Source organism: Pecten maximus, chromosome 5 (assembly GCF_902652985.1).
Source record: "Pecten maximus chromosome 5, xPecMax1.1, whole genome shotgun sequence".
NCBI lineage: Eukaryota > Metazoa > Mollusca > Bivalvia > Pectinida > Pectinidae > Pecten > Pecten maximus.
Window position 1 is genome coordinate 22,184,713 of NC_047019.1, and position 27,916 is coordinate 22,212,628.

General features: G+C 33.3%; 1 protein-coding gene across 5 annotated transcripts; it reads left to right on the top strand.

The window, feature by feature from the left end:
- Positions 1-364: 364 nt before the first annotated feature.
- Positions 365-27,808, top strand: LOC117327520 (centrosomal protein of 85 kDa-like). Of its 5 annotated transcripts, XR_004532664.1 has the most exons (14): positions 2,319-2,521; positions 7,759-7,974; positions 9,342-9,380; positions 12,529-13,322; positions 14,885-15,027; positions 15,418-15,532; positions 16,079-16,173; positions 16,492-16,573; positions 17,035-17,187; positions 18,581-18,865; positions 21,625-21,795; positions 22,062-22,281; positions 22,861-23,113; positions 23,182-27,808. XR_004532664.1 is itself a non-coding variant. In XM_033884550.1 (13 exons), the coding sequence occupies exons 2-13, from the start codon at positions 7,899-7,901 to the stop codon at positions 23,028-23,030; spliced, it is 2,343 nt and encodes a 780-aa protein (XP_033740441.1). In that variant the 5' UTR covers positions 365-383; positions 7,759-7,898; the 3' UTR covers positions 23,031-27,808. The 5 variants fall into 5 exon arrangements, 4 of the variants coding, with proteins under 4 accessions (XP_033740441.1, XP_033740440.1, XP_033740443.1 ...); XM_033884550.1 differs by lacking the exon at positions 2,319-2,521 and adding an exon at positions 365-383 and having other exon boundaries at positions 22,861-27,808; XM_033884549.1 differs by having other exon boundaries at positions 22,861-27,808.
- The last annotated feature ends 108 nt before the right edge of the window (positions 27,809-27,916 follow it).

The window sequence follows — 27,916 nt, forward strand, 5'->3', positions numbered from 1 at the left end:
CCTGTGGTCTATGGGAAGGAATATTATGCTAATTCATTCAAATTGGCTTAATCTAAATGGACTTCTTTGGGTAGACTAGATTATTCCAGATATACATGGCAAACACCTTGCTTATCATGCTTTTCAATATTACACATGGCCTAATGTAGCACTAGAAAAAGATAAATTCTTAATTCCCTCCCACCGAGCCCTGGCATAACATAATTTAAATAGGAACTCTCACACAAATTTGAAAGCTATTGTTGTTTGATATTTTATTGTCTAAAAATGAATAATAATAAAAAGTTTAATTCAAGCTATAATGACGTTCTCCTCGTCGATGCACCTTCTGGACAACGAAAAATACCGCGGGGACACTGATCCCGATGACGACACCCGTATAGGTAAGACGTCTTGCGTGGTCTCCACAATCGATCGTCAAAAATTGCAATTTAGCGATGTTTTTCATGGCTGAAATAGGCAGATGTGTTCCTAAGCATTTAATCTATGTGTATTTAGAAAAAAGTTTGTGCTAATAACTTGTAAAATGTGACATTTGATGGTGTGTCCGAATACAAAAGGTTGTGAACTGTGCATACCTGCATGGGAGCCATTAAGCGCAATGACCAGTACTCACCTACGGCAAGGTATTTACACAAAGGTAACACCTGTAATCTCGTGAACCTATGTGGAGTAACATCTGTTTTGTATTCTGTGATTATTTTCGCGAATATTATACTACCAATATACTTCTGGTATATAAGCTGAAGTAGCGAACTTCTGACTTTGTCTTGATACTTATAGTTTCCACTAAAAAAAAAATTAATAAAAAAACCCCTCTCACTGTACCTAAATTCCCTCACTTTTTTAACAGCATCCAACCAACAATTAACCGTAATCGTCATTTTTGACGGAGGTCGTACCAGGAAGAAGATACTGATATGACGGATACTACTTTGGTAACCGAGAGCCACGACAATACCGATATATCAGTAAGTGAAACTGATGGCGACGAAACCCCCCATTATACAACTCTTACTAAAGTGGTATCCGACTCACAATTAGCCCCTGACAAAACGGACAATGCGAAAATGCCCGTCCGCGATGCTGATGATTTTGACGGGGATTTTATCCAAACTGGCACCCGGAATAGTGTTAACGCCCTGAGCACTAGTGCAATGGACTATTATATCACTAAAATTGAAAGTATCAAAAACCAGCCAAGAACAATCGTAATTGACTATATCCGACAATTAACCAGAGACAACGTCACGGATTTAGAAATGATTAGAAATGAACTTTATCAGAAAGCCGTGTTGCGTTATGATTTTCCTGTGAAGGATGGTTCTCATGAGGCGCGGAAATGGGGTCAAATTGTACCTGCATCTTTACAGAAAAAGCTGGCAAAAGACTGCTTTACTCTGCTACTTGCATGTGACGGGGAATTTTCCGATGATATCACGGAAGTACGGAAGCGTATTTACGGAAGTCGTACCCAAAAAGAAACAACGAGTCGGTAGCGTGAATGCCCCCCCCCCCCCCCCCCCCCCTCCCGCCCATTCAAAAAAACACCGACACAATCTGAAATCTGACGATGTAGCTGGTGTACATGTGTTGACAGAAACAGTGGCTGTGATACAGCGTGAGATCCACGAAATGAAGATAAACTATAAAGAACTATAAAGATGAATTCAAAAACACAATAAACAAACTTTTGAAAGAAAAAGAGGGCGCCCAAAGCAGAGCTAAAAAAATCCAGGCGGAAATAAAGACGATGAAATATCAACTGGAAAACTGTGAGAAAGACAATGAAATGATTAAACGTAAATTGGAACAAAGAGAAAACGATACACAGCAGAAAATTGAAATCATAAGACAAGAAAACAATAAGCTGGAAACAAATATTAACAGCAATAAGGAAGACATAAGTGAACAAGACAATACAAAAACTCATTGTAATATCGAAAAGAAACTGGACATAGTGAAATCAGATATTTCAGAAACCAGAGACGTGTATAGTCTACAAGTCTCTGCTGAAACCAAGGGGGAAATATCAGACTGTCTAAATAACGCACACAGATACAGCTTCGTAAAGATGCATCCGGATAATATTCTTCCGAATTTAAATAATTTAATATATAACTGTAATTGAACAGAACTGGGGCTGTTTTGTGTGTATGCTGTCCTTTTATTATTTTTTTTTCAAATTTCTTCCAAAACTTGACACGGCCTATTTAAAACTATTTTGTCATTTGTAGGTCAAAATACCAATATTTGATTATTTAAGGCTATATTAATTTACTTTCTGATTGCAGTTGTTTACTATTTCCATCGTCAGTCTGCAGAATCTTATTACCATCGTCTGAGTCTAAATACATTCTAGACAATGAAAAATATCGCGGGGAAAAATATAATGATATACAGATTTACCTCCCTTTGTACAGCTCTCTAACACTATACACCACCAAAGCTCATCAGCATAGCTTGTGACACAGTGCTGTAAAATGTAAACAGAAGGCGTAAGATGTGAGGAAGGATACAGGTAAGACGTTATTTTGTTAAATATATTAATGAATATGTTACTTATATCAATAAAACTCATTGATTTGAATCTCCATCGTCTATTAACTCGTTCGACAGAAGCGAATCCTTAATGAATATGAACCGGTTGTTAGAAACCAAAGTCAAAGATGCCCGAACTTGAATGAGCATGAATGAAATTATGGAGATGGACAATCAGTGCCATACAATTCTTTACTACACCCAGAGACCTATATATAGGTCTCTGCTACACCACGCTATAATACTTGTCAAAAATTCAATGGTATTTTAGAGCTTAACGCGTAGATATTTCGTTGAATTTGTTTATAGCAGAAAAAATAACATGTTGAGTTAATTTAGGGTGGTTGGTCTAAATCTTTTGTGAAAAACAGCAAAATAAAGCATGTGGCAATATGAATATCTGAAGTACTTTTAGAAAAGAAGATCAGCTTAATGCAAGAGAGAATTTTAAAGACTACGCTGTCTACAACCCATGTAATATAGCAATAACTACTACATACTAGAATAATTTGTAAAAATGAAATAAAAAGGGAAATATCAATTTGATTAATAAAGATGAAATGACAGGAAACAAATTTATGTGCAAATATCAAGGGTACATGTCATCGTTCAGTAAGAAGTGGTTATTATGCTGATAGTGCTGATATCAGAAAAGATGCATTAAGTGTAGTAAATGATTATGGATACTCACACTGTATTTAGTAAATATAACCCTACCTTGTCATGCATATGGCTCAAATAAAAATAAATAAATGTGAGAAAGTTTCACAAATGATCGATGCTTAAAGAACTTTAAAGCTGAAATATTTTCGGCATCAATTATAGCAATGATCATTGGTAATTTCTTAATTATGTACCTCATTGGTATGTTTTTGAACATAATGAATATTACATGATGTACTATGAAACGTATTTATCAGCAGGAAGTTTTATATTAAATGTACATGTGCATGTACGTAAGTCTTTCTAATGTTAGAGATCCTATATATTGTGTTATAATGAAAGTGACAACTTGGATCCATTCATTTAGATATTATTTGAGTTGTAAGAATTGATATGATTTGTTCAAAATATGTAATTAATGTAATCATATACTAATTTGATGTATAATCATTGTTGCCCGAGTCCGCTTAGGTCTACCACAAAACTATTTGTCTTTTTGAAGTATTTAGATATACATGTATATCCCATATATATAAGATTATTTGTATCAATATCTTATAAAATCTCTTTCTGTCTCTCTCTTCCTTCCCCCCTCCAACTCCCCCTCTCTTCCCCTTTCTCTCCGTCTCCCTCCCCTTCTGTCTCTCTCTCTCTTTCTCTCTATTTCTTATAAAATTAGATTGTAAATATGTAAATAAAACTACCATCATGTGAATTTTTTCTCAATGTAAAATTGTATCGAGAGAGGGCTTAATATAAGTTGGAAAACTTGTGCCCAATCCCTTTGTAACACATTGTAAATGACAAATAAAATATGTTTAAATCAAATATAATCAGCAATTAAAATAATTAAGACTGATAGATGGAAATACCAATTTATTGATTTATAAAATACAAATATGATCAATTGTGTTATATTTAATAAAATTAAGGGCTAACAAGCCAAATTCCAGTTATATCTAGATCTGTCACGCATACTGTATTCACATCGACTGTACCTGGTAAAAGTTCAATCCTTAAATATACAATGTAATGTTAGATTGGGTTTTTTGCATGATTCATGCTAATTTAATAGTTAAAATTGCGGATAATTTATGAAAAAGATCAAACTAACAGAACTAATACAGGGCACATGTATATATAACACATGTACTTGGCCCAAGGTCCTACCATGTCTTGTGATTATAGAGTTTAATATGGTAATTATGAAAACCTTAAGTAATTTTACTTGCAGATGTACCTGTATTGTAGGATTGCATTACATAGGAATCTGACAACACTAGATACCACTTAGCTCCTCGATACATCACTTAAACACTGACCATGCGCTTTAAATAGATTTATATAGTATGCCTATAGCTAGGTATGTAATAAATCATACATCCATGTATATGATGTATTGTTTTTGTATGGTATATATACACTGGTTGACTTTGTGTGTATGCTTGTAAGGATTTTATCAGTACTCATTACAGTTATGCTTATGAAGCGATTAGTAGATTAATTGATCAATTGGCAGGCTTTGGTTTTTGCAAACCAGTTTGTACCTGATAATTCTCTTAATTAATGAAGTTATAGTCAACAACTCTGTACGAACTGTGTATACATTTTGTGATAGTAACCAACTTATACATAATGTATGGAAACATTTATATGGTGCTCATAGAGCTCGAGTTAGATTAGTGAATAATCTCTAATTAGTAATCTATTTAGTATCATGTGTGTTTAGAGGTACCAGCCTTGAATTAATACAGAATACAGTACTAGCAGTAAATTTACATTGTACACATGTACAGGCGCTAATGCCAAACCCACATGCTATATGAGTTTTGTAAAGTTGTCGTCCTTCGTCATTTGTGTTACTATGTTATATACGTGTATATTAATATATATATAACATTTAAAGAGGTTTGGAATTTGTGCCAAGACCCCATACATTTGTATATGGCTATCAGAAAAATATTCATTTACTAAATTGTATATATATATATATGGTCTTTAGCAGTTAGAAATATTTTAAGGCAATCTATATTTATTACAGTAATAAGTTGTCCAAACTCAAATTTCTAATATTTATATACATTATCTATGTATGTGTTTGATTTAGGATAAGCCTAGACCTACTAATAACTGTTTAACATGACATTTAAAATGATTCACAACAGACTTTGAATCTGATGTACTTTAATTTGAATTATATTACATACATTTACATCTGTTTCACTACTTTATATTTAATTTATCTACATGTTGATATTCTGACAAACATTTTCTTCATCATGTATATACTTGAATAATCATTAGAGCACAAACATTTCACTTTTTCTTTGGTAGAATTTAATAAAATCACATTACACGTATGTATATATATTGATTCCTTTAACCAATGTAATTTAATAATGCTTGCAATGAAAAAATATAGATGTATACAATAAATTTATATAGAAATTTTTTAAAAAGTCTGTCTGCAGACACTAGCTTGCTAACATTTCTTATTTTACACCCACGTATACGTACCTATACCACTAGTTGAGTTGTTTCCCTTGAACCAAAATCTATGGTTAACAAAAAGTGGCATTATATTGATATTTTTATTGTTATTTACATGTTCATTTTGACAAGAATGACCTGTTACGTTGACCTTTTCGTGTAATATTCAAAGTAGGCGATCCTATTTGTGCATAAGTATGTCAACCTCATAATTCATGTTTTGATGCATCAGGTACATAACGCACATGTACACGCTGTCGAATATTGTGGCTGCAAAATGACCTGTCCAATGCGATATTGCATGTTGTATTCAAATTATTCACAAATTAACATACAAGTCATTTTGGGTGACCAACAGCAAACAGTGGAATGCCTTACAAAAATATGCAATATAATTAAGTTCATTGAGTCTGGTCTCTGTCACACGCTCAATGTTCCTCTACATGCTGGTAAAATGGGGAAAAAATGTGGTTGTTGAATATATCTTAAATAACATTGAATACCTAAGGTTATCAAGCTTATTTATGTATTTTGATTATCAAAATTTTTAAAGCCGAATGTTCTCAGTCGTTGGGGAATCTCAAAGTTGCCAGAAATATGACATTAATTAAATGCAGAATTAAAAAAAATATATAGATCAATCAAATGAAAAAATACTAATAATACTATCTTATAATGGGGAAAATGCCCTGGGGGATTTGAACCTGTTATACTAGCTGTCACTAATGTTTCATTAACATACCACACTTAACGCATATGACTTATATGTCAATGTGAACAGTCTTGTACATGATTTAAAACAATGTGTTTGGAACGATTCATGATCACCTCAAAACATTAAACAATATTTATTTACTTCATTAATATAGCATGAAATTAAAAAAAAACAAATGTGGCTAATCAAGGACCTTGATGGTTGGGTGACACAGTACTAGTGGTAACACACTTACTTTTTAATGGGTACCTAGCTAGTGTAGTAGGTTACGGTGGCAATTGTTGTAAATTAAATAAAGTTTACAAGAACCTTTTCATTACCTGATAAGTACATTTGAAATTCCTGTATCTATTGAAATGACTATAGGTTAATTGTGGTATGTTAATTAAGAAATATTGACAGTGTAATAATGTATGAAAGGATCTTCATCTACTTTCCCCTTCCTTTTTCTTAAGGTTTTCTGATGTCTTTCTTGCTTACGTAATGTTGAAATTAATGAAATATAGGAAATGTTAAAAGCATGCAAATTTATGATTTGGTTTTATTGTCAAATTTAGGAAGAATTCTGCATTATGTCGCAGCAAATTTAGACCCAAAATATTGATAGGACAAACACTGTACTGATATATAATATACATTTGAGATAATCATATTTCTTTTATAAAATATTTTCTTATTACATCAACTTGATGTATAATCGTTGCATTGTATGTATATACCAATTATAAAAACCTATCACAAAGAATTCTTAGGAACCTGCAGTCAAATTTATGCTTTCTGGAATGAAGGAATTATTCATATTTTTTTTTGTATTTACCTGTAATGTGTGCCTTTGTTTACAGAGTTTCGCATACATATTAAGTTTGGTATATTCACACCTACATGCATGGTCAGCCAAATAGACCAACACTGTTACGGGTATAATATGTGTAAGGTGCTGACAATAGTGCCAGGTGCTACACTGTTAAAGCTCCATGTAAGATCTATAAATAATGATTAGTTGTGTGGCTACATTTCTTTGTCAAATGAATTATAGATAAACTCTACTTGCGGTATGTATATAAGGTTCCAGACCAATAAGCAGTGAAAAATAGGATTAGGGAAGGTCTCTCTCTATCATAAACATGTAACAGGGTAACACAGAGGCCCTGTTTACCCTAGGATCAGCGTGTGTATGTAAGTAAAGCGCTTTCACTCCACCAATACCTTGTATATTGGATCTTTATCAAAATAAATTAACAAGGAATTATATTGTAATGCTTGGACAAGACTTTTAATGATTAGAACCTGAAGATTCTATATTGAATTTAAATTCATATCAAAAGTGTGTAATTTATTTTCGTTTTCAGGTAACATTTTGAGCTTATTGTGCACCAGATCATGTGGATCAACTGGAAGCTATAGGATATGAAAGGAATTCTGAATTAAAATTGTGCCCAATAAGTGACATCTGTGCTTCAGCAGGGACGCTCCATCAGTGCAATCAGCCATGTCATGGAAAGGGGCGACCCCTAGCACACAGTTCGGGGCCAGCAGTAACTCTGGGACGGGCAGTAATGTCCCAGGTGAGTATATATACCTGTACAACAGGTAGATAGCAAATTGTATTGTCCCCATCACATCTAAATGTCACAGTATAATACACCTGGGGTGGCAAATAGAATGTCCCAACAATGGTTTCTGTATAAATATGTAGAGTGTCTCTATACTGATAGCAGAAACACCTCAACCGACATGTCAATAAATACTCTTACAATAGACTCACGATCAGTATCACAAAAGAAAACAAACAAACGCAAGTGTATTGTTATCTGTAAGTTATGGTCATCGATGGCTGTCTATGGCTCCAGGTGGTATTTTATACCAGTAAATGTAGTATGAGGTGGGTATCGGAGACAAGGTTCCACATATGTATTGTACAGTGTTAAGTCTTTAATTGCCTCACAATAAACAAAAGGGGTAGGCTGGTCTTTTAGCTATTCCTGATCTATACAACACAAGGTCATCGAAATGCAAATATTGAATGACAGAGTAGGTTCTGCTCTTAGATTTCCTCAGTCTTATTCAAAGACTCTGTGAGGATTTTTTTCTTCTTTTAAATTTAAATTTTTTTTTCAATGACACCTGGATTAAGCTTAGTGTTTAATTTGATGAGCCGTCGTGATATGACAGTTTGTGTACATGTTACGGTCTCGTGAACTAAGTAGAAACAGGACCACCGTTCACTTTTCTGTTCCGGATCCCCATTATTGGACTACATTTATGTATTATTTACTCGTGACCATTTCTCGTACTCTGTGCAGTTAATCGTAGATAATTGGTGTGGTTATACTAAGTTTTTGCTGGGATCAAACTGATCTTCTTTGGGTTTTAAATTCATACTATTGTGTGTTGTCGACGGAAACGCGTCCATTTCATCCTTACCCTAGCCTTACAGATACACTGACGACAGTAGAATGGTAGGTATTCGGAGACTATTGTCTTTTCTGATCATTTTAGTTGTTTTATAGGCTTTGTTTGTATGATTGTTGTTGATATTTAAATTTATATTATGACCAGGTGTACACTACAAAACCAAAAGGTCTAAGATTTCTTTTTATTCATGGGATTTAATTGTTTAAAAATTCCATACTGGATCACATGTTTGTTAATTTAAAGTCAAACTATAGCTACTGTATTATAAAATGTGCAATCTGTATGAAGACATGGAATTTATTAGAATTGAAATCATTTTCGTAAAAGCACATAAGTCGAAAAATGACTACAACTTTGATTTCCATTTATACAGATCTAGATGTTGTCAATCATGTTTTTATAGGAGCAAATTTGTAATTATATGGAACAATGTCTAGTTCGTTAAAGAGAGCTCGAGTCTTGTGTTTGGATGTGAGACAGGATGTACAGAATTATCTCTTATTACTTGTTTCCACAGATTACCAGAAAATGCTCCAGCATCATATATTCTCATCAGGTATGTATAGGTGAAGGAATTTGTCAAATATATTTTCGAAATATTTTCAACATTGTTACCAATAATATTTTACTGTACATTAGTTTTTTCTGCTGTGTACTATGATGGTGTGGCACAACAAAGATTTAAAAATCCTAGAAATGTTATTATTTTTAGCTATTTCAAACATATTTTGAATTAAGTGTGATACCTTATAAAATATATTGATTAACAGTCTGCTTTATATAGCTAGTGGTTTTCTCGAAAAGTATATCATCTCTTGTTTTTGATGAAACAGCAAAATATAAACCATTAAAGAAAGCAAACTGTACATCAACGTCTACAAGCCTGTGATTCTTTTACCGTATATCTTACCTACTAATTAGTTCCATACATTATTTATTCATGAACCAAGGTCTAACACTTTTGTTTATTACCCTTATCCGAGGAATGTTAATTGTTACCTTTATGGACATGTATAAGACAATGATATATACCATTGACAGAGATAGTTGTGTATGTGTAACATTTTACTATTGTTTAATCTACCATAATGATTCTGACTATCAATTGCTGTAATATACTGAAGGTATCATCTAGATCTGCTATAATTAGTATAAAGCGCTATACAGTATATTAAAGTGCTATACATTATGTAAAGTGCTATACATTATATTAAAATGCTATACATTATATTAAAGTACTATACTGTACATTATATTAAAGTACTATACATTATATTAAAGTGTTATACATTATATTAAAGTGCTATACATTATATTAAAGTTCTAAACAGCTATATTATGCACTATACAGTATAATAAAGTGCTATGCAGCATATCAAAATCTCAAATTATATTGAAGCTCTATACAATATTTTATATAAATGCACTATTCAGTTTATCAAAGTTCTATATATAAAATATATAAAACTCTAAAATTATATTGGAAGTGCTATGTATATACAGTATATAGATGCACTATAGAGTATATTAAAGCAAATAGATAATCTGAGAACCTGTGTAGTCCAAACTGCATATAGGTGTCCCAATTGAATTAGTTGATACCCGCATGTGAAGTTATGTTAAGCTATGAAATCAACCCCAAACAAAAAACAAAAAACAAAACAAAAAGAGAAAAAAAACAACAGAATTTTTATTTTATAGAATTTGCATAATTAGGATGATTAACATACTTCATTGTTAACTACATTCAATTTACATAGAGGTAGTTTATATTATACAATATATGATGTTTCCATTTAAATAACTGACAGCATGTTGTGAATGGTTACCAAGTCTTTAAAAAGCTATTAGCATCAACAGTATAGCAATTATTACCCTCGGTCAAATTGACATGTAAGTGGCTTTTCGTTCAAAATGGTGAATTACGTGTAAGACCGAAATGTATTGATGAAGTTTCATTATTGTAAAACATTTTGCCATGTTTTCAAACAATACAGACATTATATGAACATTACATATATTTTTAAAAGTAAACAGTTTAAACAAGGAGCCATTTTGATGATTTATACATATTGCATATTTCAAAACCCCTACATACATGTATAAAAAAATATTCCAACAATATAGTCTTTGATGACAGTGACGTTATCCTGTGCGAATTAAATTCCATGTGTCAGAATTAGTTTGTAGTGCACTTGAGAGTGTTACGTAGTTGACGACGAAAAGTATATGGAGACCTCCCAGAGTTACAAGTTTGGGGGTTTATACTTAATGTTATCAAGTACACTCAGTTTACTGTAGATTTAACTTTAATAATGGTTATGTTACACTGTTATTAAATCTGTATTTACTTGTTACACGCGTCAGTGATCCTTTTCAACTTTTCAGGTTAGGGTAAATTCATTGATATATGTTGTGAACAGTTCATGAGTGTGATTTAAATCAATTGAAGTGTATGTACTAGTTATTAACATATAACTATCAGGGGTGAAGAGAAAATCAGCAAGTTCAAGGAAATGAGCAATAACAAGTCCCAGACTGGCTGAGACCTTTATGGACTCAAGTTTCAAAGTATCCTCATAATTCAAACTCTATGTTATACATTTCCAGTTTGAAATCAGGTAGGATTCTCATGTATTACCTGTTTACTAACTAGTGAAATACATGTAGCTAGAAAATACTTTCAGTCTCTACTTAGGTTATGCAGATAGTCTTAGAGATAAAAAAAAAATCAGAAAATCATCACATAATTTCAACATTTCATTTCTCTCGTAACTTGAAATATAGACAGCAGTACAACTCACTGTCATTTTCAAAAAATATTCTCAGTGTCAAAAAATTAAGCAAAAGAAAAACTTTTGTCTGTAGCTACATATATGAGTGTAACATGGATACATATGAGTGTAACATGGATACGTATGAGTGTAACATGGATACATATGAATGTAACATGGATACATATGGGTGTAACATGGATATATATGAGTGTAACATGGATATATATGAGTGTAACATGGATACATATGAGTGTAACATGGATACATATGAGTGTAACATGGATACATATCAGTATAACATGGATACATATGAGTGTAACATGGATACATATCAGTATAACATAGATACATATTGGTGTAACATGGATACATATCAGTATAACATGGATACATATGGGTGTAACATGGATACATATGAGTGTAACATGGATACATATGAGTGTAACATGGATACATATGAGTGTTACATGGATACATATGGGTGTAACATGGCTACATATGAGTGTAGCATGGATACATATGAGTGTAACATTGATACATTTGAGTGTTACATGGATACATATGGGTGTAACATGGCTACATATGAGTGTAGCATGGATACATATTGGTGTAACATGGATACATATGAGTGTAACGTGGATACATATGGGTGTAACATGGATACATATGGGTGTAACATGGATACATATGGGTATAACATGGATACATATGAGTGTTACATGGATACATTATTTATTAAGAACTCATGATCATAAAGACTAGATATTGTCATACACTGTACCTGGTAATTGTTACAGAGTTACTTAAATTGACAGATATTGAATGATCTTGGATGTTATCACATGATTATATATCTAATTAAATTAAATATCAGATCTTTCAGTAAAATCTGTGTGTTATTGTATTGTTGATGCTTTGTTTCTCTAGGCTGGGGCACAAGCGCAAGTAAGGCTACCTCTGATCGCTACAATCGTCACTCTGCCTATCCTCCAGTCTCTCCCCCAGGGACCATCAGCCCTCCTCTGGCCACACGGACTCGACACACTGACAGCCTAGGTACCACTACCTATAGCGATCCAAAGATATACAACAGCTACCAGCCATCAAAATATGGCCTTTCCTCGGACAGTCAGTATGATGTCTCATACGTCAATAAGGAGTTTGGGGAGCTTAATGTAGAGAACACTGTGAATGTTATAAGTGATGATACTTTTGATAAAACTGCTCCATATGCTCCAACAAAGTATGAATACAAGAGTTATGACTCTTCTGACCCATACAAGAAGCGGAGTAAAACAAATAGTTATGTGTCAGCTCGGCCCAGGACTACAGACTTTGACTTGGAGAGACCAAGCATTGCAGCAGACGATACTGATTGGTCCTCACCAAAGAAGAGAACATTGGATATATCTCCAAATTTGTACATAACCCCAGCTCGTAGTCGGTCATCTGTCAGTGAAGCAGTTGACTATGGTCGTGGAGAAAGGTCTTCTAGACAAACTGTGACCACAACAAAATCTGCTATAGATGATCTGTACACAGACAAACAATATGTGGAAAATGGAGATGCCCATGGCCATGTGACGGAGAGACCTCCACGTGCTCGTGGGAGAGACTCTACAGGGCGGCGGCCTGTCTCTATGGGTGCTATGTCCAGTGACTTAACCAACTGGCAGAAACACCATCAAGACCAACTTGTTCATCAACAGATAGAGAAAGAGGTAATTCTACTGGACAAACTTTGATAGGAATTCTGTATTTATTAACTTATCTACCAGTATCCATTTGTGTTGCAAGTAACCAATATGCTCTCCAAATATAACAATGATGTAATGCCATTGTTAAACAGGGCAATCCAGCATGGTAATCCCAGCAGTAATTTACCGACATTGGTACATGGCATTTTCTTATTCATTATACTAAACTAAAATTTGTCAGCTTAATAATTGCTACACAATCTTATTGCATCCATAATGAGATTCTCTTTAGAACAAATACAATATCAGGGATTGGCGGATTTCAATAAAATAATGTGAACAGATGATCTATAAATTGAGGCAACAGTTTGGATAATTACGAAAATATTCACAATATATAGAAGTAAGATAATAAAAAAGATATATATTTATCTTTAATTTGAACAGATGATTTCGTAATTTCAGTATGTCAAACCAGAAAAACATCAGAAGCCACCTCTGATTGAAATCTTTACAACATATATATACTAGTTAAGAGCCCTGGAGGAATCACACAAAAAAAAAAATCTGTCAGTGGGCCTATATAGCTAGAGGGAAAATAAGTTATTACTTGATGCGTAGAAAAATGTGTTAAAATCCTCATTGTATGAAATGATGTAACATAGGTATTCATTAAGATTTATGATAATGTAAATGTCATAGTTTGCCTCAACTGGAGCACGGGAGAAACATGTTAAATTTTATTGAACCAAAGTGATTATTTCATTGAATATGGGCTGGTACTAGTATATATGTATATAAAAGTAAAAAAAAATGGAAGTAACAATTAACAATGGCAGTGCAGTGAAATAGATTTGTAAAATTTAAAAGATGAACTCATATGTCAACTCATGATCATGACACAAATACATGTATATGTAACTGCATTATATATAATTAGACACAGAGAAAAGAATGAAGCAAGGCTTATTAATATATATACAAAAATATTTCCTAACTTTTTGTATGATGGTGTTATATAGCATATCAATTCATCTGTCTGAGCAAAAATTAAAAAGCTGTTTAAGACAAGTAATGATCCTTCTTTAAATGCCAAACCAGGATGATTTATACTGAATGACTGAACTCTATCATATGTTTACATTCATATGGACATAGGTGGCATATATAGATATGGAACTAGAATCTAGCTTTATTACCTGATAATGTTCTCATGCAAAATTAATTAAAGCCACCTACAGGGGTTTATTCTTATTACTAGATAGAATTCTACTTAAGATGTGGTTTTATATTATTTTTAGACAAAAATTGATCTTAAGTATGTCATAATTCATAAAAGAAAATTGATTTTATTAAACTGTTGATTTTAATAACCGGTATGGCATATTCATTATAGAAAAATTGATTTTAGTAAACTGTTAGTTAACATGTTCAAATCACTCTTAATTTATCACAAAGAATTTTTTTATTGCAGTAACTATTACATGATTTAAATAGAAGGAATTGAACCAACAACAAAATCATTCAATATTCATAAAAGTCTTCTGTGAAACTTATATAATATCAATTGACCTTTTGCAAACCAGGGTGGCTTTGGGAAAACTGGTGGTCAAGGGTTTGACCGTCTGTTCAATCAAGTCACTAACGGTGATGACAACCCAGATAAGTGGAATTCAGTCAAGCATGCAGCCGATGCAGTGATATCAGATAAGGACATGTACATTAACAAGTAAGTGGACAATGACTCTTTTACTGATATTGATATTGGTGTTTGACTCAAGGGTTTAGAATTTCTCATACTTTATACCTTTGAAATGTGTTTTCTTCCTCTTAAAAATTAATTATAGGTAATACCTGCACTGAAACAGGGAATCCTGACTTTACTGATATGACGCGCTGTCCGACACATTGACTCAGTCCTGCAGTGTGTCGGTTAAGTCAGTCTTGGCAATGATAGTGGATCTGGAATATGTCGCTATTCTGAATGATACAGAATGTAATAGTCTTCAGTAGATACCAATTATGTTTAACTAGTTCATATATACAGAACTACCATCTCAATATTTTTCATGAATGTGCTGTACTGTAAGTTGCTAAGTATTATTGTTTGTTCTGTCAGATTGAAGATGCAGAATATGCAGTTGGAGGAGGATAACAAACAGTACGAGGCTAAACTTCGCCGTGCATTGATGAGTGAATCTGACCAAGGCAATGAAGCTTATTCACAGATTAAGGTAATTGGTCACCATTCCTATTAAATGTAATATACACAGAATGGAGCCCTAAGTAAACCTTATGTATTGTTAGGTATTTTTCAGCCCATTCTAGGTTTAACAATAAGCCAATAACTTTAAATAAATTGTTTTTAAAAGCAAAGCTGGAATATTGAAGATCCTGAATTGAGCATTAATATAAATTTTGCTTGTTATTCAATTTTCCTACAACTGAACAAATTATTTTAGCAAATATTAAACCTGTCCTGCCTATAGGTTCATCAAAGTTATGAAAAAAATCTTCTTTATATACATGTGCACGGTGAGAATTTTAAGATACTGATTTTAGTGCCTTGTTAATAATGATGTAAAGTTTTTTGCAGAGACAGTTAATGTATGTTAGTATTTAAAGAATCAAACACTGTACTGCTGTTTTTCCTCCATAACAGTTTGGGTGCTACATTTCTATGTCAAGATTAATTAAAGCTCTGTGTATCTTCAGAAAGAAAACTATAATTATTCTATATTTAAAGGTTTTTAGTAGTACTGTATTGTTAATGTTGACAGGATTTGGAGATGAAAAACGTTACATTGAAGTCGGAAATGTCTGAGTTGAGGTCGAGAAACAAGGTGGAACTGGAGGAACTGGAAATCAAACTGGGGTAAGAAATAGTCAATCTGGCAGTACCTTATGACACATTCATAGATATCATATTGCATAATGCAAAGCTATACCTTCAGTGGATTGAAATTTTAATTATCTATAGAAGATGATGTATTTTTAAGTTGGAATGGCATGGAGGACTAATAAAAAAAATTTAAGAAGAAAACAGCTGAACTTAAAAGAAAATCTAGATATTCTGAATCATCTATTAAACATATTGCAACATTAATTTTAGTTAATGTCTTGATATTAAAGGACAATAAAATAGTATGTTGATATTTCTCAAATTGATAAATTTGACACATTTGTCTTACAGGGCTGCTGAACATGAAGTGATGCAGTTAAGGACAGCACTCAGAAAACGAGCACCAGAATTCCAGGGAGATATACACTCAAAGGTAAGGCAATGGTCATCAGAAATACACTCAAAGGTAAGGCAATGGCCACTTCTGATGCAATGAAATGTGTGTCTCAACTTTCTCATTCTAGGTCTTAGAATATAATGTTTTCATCTACCTGAAATATTTTATTCTAGGGCATAGAAAATAATGTTTTCATCAACCTGAAATATTTTATTCTAGGGCATAGAAAATAATGTTTTCATCCACCTGAAATATTTTATTCTAGGGCATAGAAAATAATGTTTTCATCCACCTGAAATATTTTATTCTAGGGCATAGAAAATAATGTTTTCATCCACCTGAAATATTTCATTCTAGGGCATAGAACATAACATTTTCATCAACCTGAATTTTTTTCTCCAATTTTTTACCTTTAAGTTTCCTATTCATTCCTAACATATATTCTTTCATCATATTTTACCTTGACATTATTTTTGCTGTTACCCTTCCTTTGACAGATTGACCAATTGGAAGATGAAAAAGAGGAATGGAAGATGAAGTTCCTGGAAGTGAAGGACGTCCACCACAACCTGAAGCAGAAGCAGGATGAGTTACAGCGCTACCTTACTAGTCTACCAACACTGGAGGAGGCCGCCAGACAGGATGACGAGATATCCTTTGTACACGCTTATGTGACTTACTCCATCTGTGTTATTCTAATGCAAATACTTGTTAGGAAATGATGTTTCAGTAATATTTGAACAAAAATACTGCTATAAATATTCAGGGACATTGACCGCTATAGAAAATATACCTCCCTTATCTGTTAGCTTAAGGAATTCTATCTCTTTGTTGAGATTTTTTCTGAGACTAGAAAATCCTTGTCAGAACAAAAAAAAAAGTCCAAACTAGATCTTTAGTAGGCTAATCCCTTTTATATGTGTCCATATGAGATAGAATTGGCTTATGGTTGACAACTATCACATAGTCTATGTGGGAAATCCTTAAAATGACCTCAATATTATTGTGTTACCTACAAAATTCAACACAAATGATTAAAATGAAAGCAATAATCTGAAGTAAAGTATAAATTTGGCTCTGTTATTTAAAACTTTCAGAGTGTCTTCTAATATATGTTTGTATATATTACTTTAGAGATACACAATTGGATATGACCCGCTATGACTCCACACAAATAGTTGTCAGACAGGCTATTTGATGTGATTTTAATCAGGTTTAAAAGTGTGTGACTTCACTTTGATTTTTCTGGTCAGTATATGCCTCCTGCTGCCTGGGTTTGGTTAAAAGTGTGAGTCAGATTATGTACAGTTGTAAAATTTAGATTATACTACATGTACAATATGTATATCCCGTGGATAAAGCCTAAGCTGGATTAATGGTAATAGCAAAGTCCTTCTTTGTATATGTAGTAAGGTTTAAGGTCAATAAAAGAGCTCGCAAAAACATTTAAACATCGTAATATCTTTATAAAAAAATATAGAGGAATATAGTATTAAGTGTTTGCTTTACCTTTCTGTCTGTACAACAACTAATTATCTTGTCTTAACAGTCTTCTATAATAATAATTCTTATATATTATCGAACAAAGATATTGAAAGTGATACAGGGGTCATGGTGGCCGAGTGGTTAAGGTGTTCCTACAGTTTATCACTAGCCCTCTGCCTCTGGGTCTGATTTAGAAACCAACATTGGGCAGTTGCCTAGTACTGTCCGTAAGCCATTGGCTTTTCTCCAGGTACTCTGGCTTTCCTCCACCTCCAAAACCTGGCATGTCCTTAATTGACCCTGACTGTTATTAGGACGTTGAACAAAATAAAACACACCAAATTAAAACTTATAGGTAATCAAGATGGGGTTTCTTTTATAAAGAGTAAGCTCTCTATGTTAAAACATTAGATGTGTGTAAATTTGGAATTACAGATGTGTTAGTGTCCAAGGAATAAAGGTCAACGTGTTTAAAGGGAAGTTATTATTGGTCATTACTAGTACCTTCAATTTACTGTAAATACCTTCATTGTTCCAATGTTGCCTTAACATGTGTACATCAGAGCCTACAGCGAGGAAAACAAACTACAGAAAGAGCGTATTGAGGAACTTGAACAGGAACTGTTTGACACTCGTAAAGTCTTGTCTTCTCGTGATCTCCACATACAAGAGGTGGAGAACAAAGGGACACAACTGGGAGAGAAACTGTCCATCCTCACTGATCAAATAGATCGCTTCAAATCTGTTGGACAGGGAGCAACACTGAGGCAAAAGGAAGAAGAGCTGCAGAAAGCACAGGAGGAGAACGACAAACTCTCTAACGACCTGGACAAGGCAAAGAAGGTATGGCGTTAATACCTTTTAGTGCCAAGTTGTCATTTTGTGTTTTGTTACGTTGATTAAAGTGGTAACTGAGGATGCCTCTGCTGCAATTTGCTTATTACTTTGTGCTATTGTCTTACTAGATAAACAAAAAATTGAATAATAAAATCCTGTTTATAGATAAATTTGGAAACCTTTGTTACCTTTTTTTAGCCCACCATCATCAGATGGTGGGCTGTTCAAATCGCCCTGCGTCCGTGGTCCGTCGTCCGTCCGTCCCTCCGTCCGTCCCTCCGTCCGTAAACAATTCTTGTTATCGCTATTTCTCAGAAAGTACTGAAGGGATCTTTCTCAAATTTCATATGTAGGTTCCCCTTGGTGCCTAGTTATGCATATTGCAATTTGAGACTAATCGGAAAACAACATGGCTGACAGGCAGCCATCTTGGATTTTGACAATTGAAGTTTGTTATCGCTATTTCTGAGAAAGCCCTGAAGGGATCTTTCTGAAATTTTATATGAAGGTTCCCCTTGGTGCCTAGTTATGCATATTGCGTTTTGAGACCAATTGGAAAACAAAATGGCCGACAGGCAGCCATCTTGGATTTTGACAATTGAAGATTGTTATCGCTATTTCTGAGAAAGAACTGAAGAGATCTTTCTCAAATTTCATATGAAGGTTCCCCTTGGTGCCTAGTTATGCATATTGCGATTTGAGACCAATCGGATAACAACATGGCCGACAGGCAGCCATCTTGGATTTTGACAATTGAAGTTTGTTATCGCTATTTCTGAGAAAGTATTGAATGGATCTTTCTCAAATTTCATATGTAGGTTCCCCTTGGTGCCTAGTTATGCATATTGCAATTTGAGACTAATCGGAAAACAACATGGCTGACAGGCAGCCATCTTGGATTTTGACAATTGAAGTTTGTTATCGCTATTTCTGAGAAAGCCCTGAAGGGATCTTTCTGAAATTTTATATGAAGGTTCCCCTTGGTGCCTAGTTATGCATATTGCGTTTTGAGACCAATCGGAAAACAAAATGGCCGACAGGCAGCCATCTTGGATTTTGACAATTGAAGTTTGTTATCGCTATTTCTGAGAAAGAACTGAAGGGATCTTTCTCAAATTTCATATGAAGGTTCCCCTTGGTGCCTAGTTATGCATATTGCGATTTGAGACCAATCGGATAACAACATGGCCGACAGGCAGCCATCTTGGATTTTGACAATTGAAGTTTGTTATCGCTATTTCTGAGAAAGTATTGAATGGATCTTTCTCAAATTTCATATGTAGGTTCACCTTGGTGCCTAGTTATGCATATTGCGATTTGAGACCAATCGGAAAACAACATGGCCGACAGGCAGCCATCTTGGATTTTGACAATTGAAGTTTGTTATCACTATTTCTGAGAAAGTACTGAATGGATCTTTCTGAAATTTCATATATAGGTTTACCTTGGTGCCTAGTTATGCATATTGTGTTTTGAGACCAATCTGAAAACAACATGGCCGACAGGCAGCCATCTTGGATTTTGACAATTGAAGTTTGTTATCACTATTTCTGAGAAAGTACTGAATGGATCTTTCTGAAATTTCATATATAGGTTTCCTTTGGTGCCTAGTTATGCATATTATGTTTTGAGACCAATCGGAAAACAACATGGCCGACAGGCAGCCATCTTGGATTTTGACAATTGAAGTTTGTTATCACTATTTCTGAGAATGTACTGAATGGATCTTTCTGAAATTTCATATATAGGTTTCCTTTGGTGCCTAGTTATGCATATTATGTTTTGAGACCAATCTGAAAACAACATGGCCGACAGGCAGCCATCTTGGATTTTGACAATTGAAGTTTGTTATCACTATTTCTGAGAATGTTCTGAATGGATCTTTCTCAAATTGCATATGTAAGATTCCCTTGGTGCATAGTTATGTATATTGTGTTTTGAGACCAATCTGAAAACAACATGGCCGACAGGCAGCCATCTTGGATTTTGACAATTGAAGTTTGTTATCGCTATTTCTGAGAAAGTACTGAATGGATCTTTCTCAAATTTCATAAGTAGGTTCCCCTTGGTCCCTTGTATTGCATTTTTGGACCAGTCTGTCCTGAAAACAACCTGGCAAACAAACAGCCATTATCATTAAATCTCAAATTTCTTATATAGCTAGGATTCCCTTGTTTGAAAAGTACTGGAGGGATGTCTCAATTTGCACAGATTAGTAAAATGAAGGGAAAAGTAGAGAAAAGATCAATCTGACATGGAACCTATGAAGATCATTCAATGGTGGGCGCCAAGATCCCTCTGGGATCTCTTGTGATTTTAAAGAAAATGAAATTTCATAGCTGTGAAGATGAAACCTTTGTATTGCAAAATAATTATATTATAATTGTTATAAAAAGACTTCAGATAGTAGAGGTCTGTGAACTTTGAAAAATAAAAAAATGTCTTATAAATCAATTAATCTACTATCAGTAATTAATGTGACTTTTTGTTGATAACGCGACTTGTAGATTAAAAGTTTCAATTCCAAGTCTTTTTCTTTTGTGGAACCAGGAATTGACAGTGCTGTATCGGAAGGTACCTTGAAGTTGTGACATAGCAATTGATATTATTACAGAACTACTGGTTGTTAAAAACTTGTTCATAGCAGGATTTTTATTGTAATGACACTGACTGATATGTTTATAAACTGTCTTAATATCACACTTCTATTCAGTATTCACTGATCAAATTACATAAAAGTGACTTATTAATATATTTTTATACAGTTATTAGAGACATGTCATCGGAAGATCCGCCACCAGGATGTAAAGCACCAGAATAGCGTGAGGCAGATGGAGGAGAGGCTCTGTCAGGAGGAGGAGATGGTCAATGCTCTGAGGGAGGAAGGGCGTCTTAGAGATGAACAGAGTGGCAAAATAAAGGGCACACTCAAGCAGGTAATATCAAATTGGTACATCTGATTTTCTAGTGAAAGTATTGACTAAATAAATTAGAATATATCTTATATAGACTTAATGAGAAAAAAATCAAAATTCATCAAGGAGAAATTTCACTCAAAAAGAAATTCTATACAGGATTTCTAATGGCTCTCTGGGTAAAATATGGTAAGCTAATTTGATAGATCAGATATTTTTGCTACTCTTTGAGTAGTCACACTCGTTTGTTGTTTTGGAAATTTAATATACACTCATAATATTTACAGCTGCAGACACAAAACCAGGAATTACTGGATCAGAACCTGACGATGAGGGAGCAAATCAAACACTTTGAGCAACAGCATAGTGAGGACAATCAACGCCTTCAGCGACAGTTCACCACTGAACTTGGCATCTGCTTCTCCGAGCTTCAGGCACTTGTCCAGATATGTGTACAGCGTGCTGAGGGGCAAGACCCTAATATGTCTGACCTCCTTGGGGTCAGAGGTGAGTAGGTCATAGGTTTAATTAGTTTCTGTATTATCTGTATTACCATACTTGTAGTATTGTGGTTGAACTTCAATTCTGACCTAAGGGTCAGAGGTGATTAAGTCATAGGTTAGTTTAGTTTCTTTAAACTCTGTGTTTGTTTCTGTAAACTCTGTGTTTTGTAGTAATATGGTTGAACCTTAACAATTCTAACCTAGGGTTCAGAGGTGAGTAGGTCATAAGTTAAGTTCCATTACATTATTGTAGGGTCATAATACATTACCAAAAGAGAAAAAGGTTTACGCGGTAATAGGTTGGCTTGGATTTCTAATTCTTTTATGAAGCATTAATCTAAACCATCAGAAAATCATGGTTTTTATGTGATATCTTGTCATTTTTGACATTGTACAATTTGACCATTCAAGATATAGCTGCAATGTCATTTTTTCCACATTGTCAGTAGGGTGAAAATTTCCTCTTCAGTTTATCATAACTCTTCGGTTTATTTTGATGCTTAGATTGAAATGATTGTTATATACTCTTAATGAAATTTTCTTGTATAGCATTGTCAAAAAATATTCTGTATTGTTTACCCAGCTGATGTTGAGACGGCAGCAACTGGTGGTCCACAGGTTGAGGCCCAGACCATGAAACAGTGGCTAACCAAGACACGGGAACTCCGTACAGAAATAGAACAACTGCGGGTGATGATCTGTAACAAATACGCTGAGGACATAGGGGACAACCTCAACTGTACAACCCAGTAATATCCTCAAATGTGTGATAAACCGTGACCTCAAACATATATAACATGGCCTCAAATATGGCATCAAAGGACTGCCTGTCTCTTGTCTTCTTGTGGCTTTACTTATAATGTCCTACTCAAATTGGCATAAAGTGTGTCGGTCTACACTCCTAGTGTTAATGTTTTAATTAGAGAGATCATAATTAGGACTATGACATTCTAGACACTTACTTATATTTCATATGAATGATTCTAAAGACATGTCAAAATTTAAATACTGCAGGATAAAGTCAAAATGTCACTTTTTAGTGATATAAATATCTAGTCATGGATAAGGTATTATAATACTGTATGGAATTTTATGTAGCTTAGAACTAGAAATTAGACATCAAATATATACAGAAAAGTGCAGGGAATTAGTGTAGTATTATATATAATCCAGCTTTCTGTTTTAGAAAATGGCAGAAAAAGTTTATAAGTTTTGAGGAACATATCAAGTGGTAAATATGAATTGATGTGGAATATACAATTATTTTCTGTGTTTAGATATACAGTTGTAGTCCATATCAAGTAATATATAAATGTTTTTTGCTTTGAAATTGCAAGCTTTAATTAAATTTTTAAGAAGTCACCAATATGTGCTGAAATTTCAGCTGTTTGTAAAGGATCAGTTTACTGAACTTTAATGAAATTTACTTGGGAACCAAAGCAAAAATTTGGAAGGTAGAAATATAATGAATTTTTTTTTTTAATAAATGTTGACTACTCTGGGGATGAGATGGTAATTGGTGATTAAATCGTATTGTTGAAGTGTATTTTAAGTATGTGTATCGGGAGCGAGATTGGTGTAATTATATATTAGTATCATCCCAGTTATTTTTAGATTTTTTCATTATTTCATGTTCATACCAGACTGACATTAGAGACATATAACCAGCATGTCCATAACTACACTGTACATATCATTGTAGGACTGTAGAACTGAATTTTCACCTGTTAATTCAACATTGTAATAAGAATTGAAATGAAGTTTATTCAATTTTTAATGTTAAAAAAGAAAAAGAGGCAGCTTGGATGGGTAAATATTTCTGTTAATGCTGAAACTAAATGTTTATGTTCATTATCACATGTTCACTCCATTCATTGTGTGATCACTAACTCAAAGAGAGGTAACTCCATGTTCAATGTACAAATGTTGCTGCTGTTAGTGGTTATGAGAATTTAAGCCAGTTGTACTTGTGCTCAAAATTGATCAAAATTTACTCTTTATGTGGAATTTTCCTTTTACTTAATAATCATCATATACTGTCATTTTTAAGCAAAATCAATGACATTAGACATTTATAATAGCAAAATATTCACATGTAATGTATAATCGAGAAATCCATATATGGGATCAAGGCCAAAAGAATCGAGACATTTAGTACTGATATGTAATCCAGACTTGATATTAATCCAGAGTTATTTTCTCTCATATTACTGCTTTAAACTTTTGTTTTTGTGTGCAATTTCAATATTACATTTAAAAAATCTATATTGTTAATACCTGTATTACTTGATCATCTTCTTGTAAATATATTTTCAGCGTATGTTTGGTTTTGTACATCAGGTGATCCTGACATTACATTACGCTACAATGTAGAACTCACAAACATCAAGACAAAACAGAACTTTCCATTCTCATTTAAAATACTGGATATATATTCTCAAGTATAAACTTTCATTAAATCTGATTTAAGATTATTGAATGGGTAAAACTGCAATTAGAATCTCCAAATAAATACTACCGTTAATTGAAGATTTAGTTTAATATAGTTGATATTATCATAGTATGTTGTTCATGTTAAACATGGGAGAATTATGTATGTGTTCATTGTTCTTCCATTTTGAAGTGCCTTACACTTTCATGTAAATTTATTTTCTGTATTCACAAACCAGTTATATATATTTTACACTGTAGTTAGACTGTGATATTCATTTATGTTTTGTGTATGAAGGCTCCGATACAACTTACAGGAAATGAATAGAAATGGGTGCTGTAGATTTTAATGTTTTCTGGTGTAAAGGTTATTACTTTTGCTTGGACCTTATTATTCCTATTAGCTAATAAGAAACTTGTCTTCTGAATGTTTATATTGTTAAATTTGCATCTGAAATGCATTTTAAAGTATTGATGTCATTTGAAATGCCAAAATCTTTTGACAAATTCAGGTTTGGAACCACGCTATCTTAATTGAAAGGCTTGTAATCATTTGTTTTCATTTTAGTGAATTAAAAAAAAAAAAGAATGAAATATAAAAAAAAAAGGCTATAAACATGTATTTTGGATATCTGTTTACTCTCCTTAAGTCACTTTTCATAGAAATTTCAAAATGATTGAGATTTTACTGCATGTACCTAACTTGACATCCTTTGAAAAGAATATTGAACGTACATGTATATTGATTGTTTTAAATCCAAGTAAAGATAATAGCCTTGACATTAAGTTTTGTTAGTATTTATTTGTTTGTAATATTGTAGATAAGTTTGATATTTATGTATAGCCATTGTTCTCAATGGTGAATGTATGTGTTTGATCTGTTGGTAGCGAGAGTGAGTCTAGGACCTAGGGTCATGTAACAGTCTAGACACAAGTCCCAAAAATGATATGTGATTTGCCAATACCTATTTATGAACCTTCATGATTTCAAAATGTTTTCACTTTTTATTTATTGACTCAGCTAGACTGTTCCTTGATTCTGGTACTCATTTTAAAAATTTCTGGATTACAGGCAGAATTTAAATATATTTGAGCAAAAAAACAATTTAGTAGTGTTTATGTTGTCACTTAAACATTTCTGATTTTTACATCTGAGTATTTGTTATAACAAGGTCTGATAATTCTGCCAACTATTGAGAAGATAGAGATTTATTTTTGGAAGTTTTCATGTTTAACATATACCGGTACTGTGTTGCATTCCATTATCATTTCATCCAAAATTTAAATTCATAAAGCAGGGTTTGATACATATTTTTTGTAAATTTTTCATGTCTGAATCTATTTTTGATTTTCATCAATCATTGAAAACAGTCCGAATGATTCAATCTATTTGTTTTAACATACTACCATCTCCTACTTACAGTAATTTAAAGTGAATACATAGAATCATTCGAACTACATTAACATTGAATAGCATTAAAGAAACCAACATTTTTCTTTCATATCACATACAAGTGTACTGCTGTATGAATCTCATTTGTTTATATTCCATCGTACATTTTAAGAGTATATGTGCTTGTAAAAATGTCCATGTTTATCGTATTCCTCACAGATTTATGAAATTAAATGTCACCACCAGTTTTTGCACTGTTAGACAATAGCTTGCCACTGTATAGGAAAAGTATTCTCCCTTTTTGTCACATATGTTTAGTGACACAAACAATTTACAAGATTTTTTATGTAAATATATATATATTTGTATGATGTGTTTATGTTATTATTGAATTGTTTGCATTGTGTGAGGTTGGGCTTGGGCTATAAAGTAACATTTGTGGTTAAATGATTAATATTGAAAATCGCTGAAAGATTTGCCTAAGAATTCTTCTGATCTAGATACAGGAGTTTCGGATTTTTTTATTTTTTTTAATTTTCTGTAGACATAGATTATCTTTGTATTAAAATAGTCATCATAAAAAGACATGAAAACATATCGAGTCCCTGTGTTCAGTGGTGAAAATGATTGCTGAATTGCCATCCAACATCTTGGTTTGATGTGTTATAGTCCAAATATCCATCATGATGTTACAATATTGAATTTGTCCTCTATAACTGAACATAATGAAAGCCTCCAAAATTCGGACTGGTTAACTGTTCATCATAAACAGGCAGCCAGTAGGAATTATGTAGCCTGCAATTATGGTCAGTTTTAACGGACAATGTTGAACATGCAACATTGCTTAGACCTTACCTACCTGCCCACCCACCAATCCTGCCCTCCCAGAGGGTCTAGTCACATGACTAAAGTCTCATCAGTATTGTATTGTAAACCACTGCCAGACCTTTTTGTCTCTTCAGTTCCCTTAGCCAATCTGGCAGGGTGGAACTGTAGAAAATGCCATGGTGTTTCGTCCGTCAACATGACCATCACGAATTCAATAAAATTATTCAATCTATGATACAACTTTAAGGTGTTTAAACTACATGTAAATAATATCATCTAAGATTTTATCACAAAGGCCTTGCACTAATTTCCAACACCATTGTTTTATATGTGTATTAGAAGTATTGGGGATAATAGACTCTGACGAAGAATAAACTGGACAATTTTGAAAAATATATTAAACTCAAATAAATTTTGTCCACATTGCTCTTCTTAAGAGCTGCTCACTTGATACTCATAATACACACATGTAAGGACTGCAGAGTTAAGAATTGGTGCCAAATCCCTGTGGGTAACATTTGAAGTTGAAAATCATAGCATTGTTTCAAATCTTATATATGTAATACAGGTATTGTATCCTGGGGCCAGTTTCATCAATATTCCTTTAATTATGGAAATTCCTTAACATATTTTTTTCGATAGGAAAGCATTACAGAGTTTTCAGGAAGGTTCCTTAACAAATATTTTTTCCTACAATTCTGTATCCATATGGACAATTTTAAGTTAAGGAATTTTCTTAAGTGAAGGAACATTGATGAAACTGCGTCTGATCTACCAGCTGAGCAGTGTTAGGCCTTTTGGCTTTTGTATATAGTTTATCATGTGTGTCAATATAACTGTGTTTTTTCAGATTGTTTATTAAAAAGATATATAAAAAAGATCTTGTTTTTACTTTTTAATTTCTTAACAACAATACATAAAATCCATCAATCCTACCAATTTCAAGGTCTCTCTTTCAAATAATGAAGGAACCGAACCTCACCTTCCC

Coding starts and splice junctions, on each gene's coding strand:
- LOC117327520 (XM_033884550.1), top strand. CDS start 7,899: ATGTCATGGAAAGGGGCGACCCCTAGCACACAGTTCGGGGCCAGCAGT. Junction 7,975..9,341: donor GACGGGCAGTAATGTCCCAG/GTGAGTATATAT, acceptor TTGTTTCCACAG/ATTACCAGAAAATGCTCCAG. Junction 16,174..16,491: donor GAACTGGAAATCAAACTGGG/GTAAGAAATAGT, acceptor TTTGTCTTACAG/GGCTGCTGAACATGAAGTGA.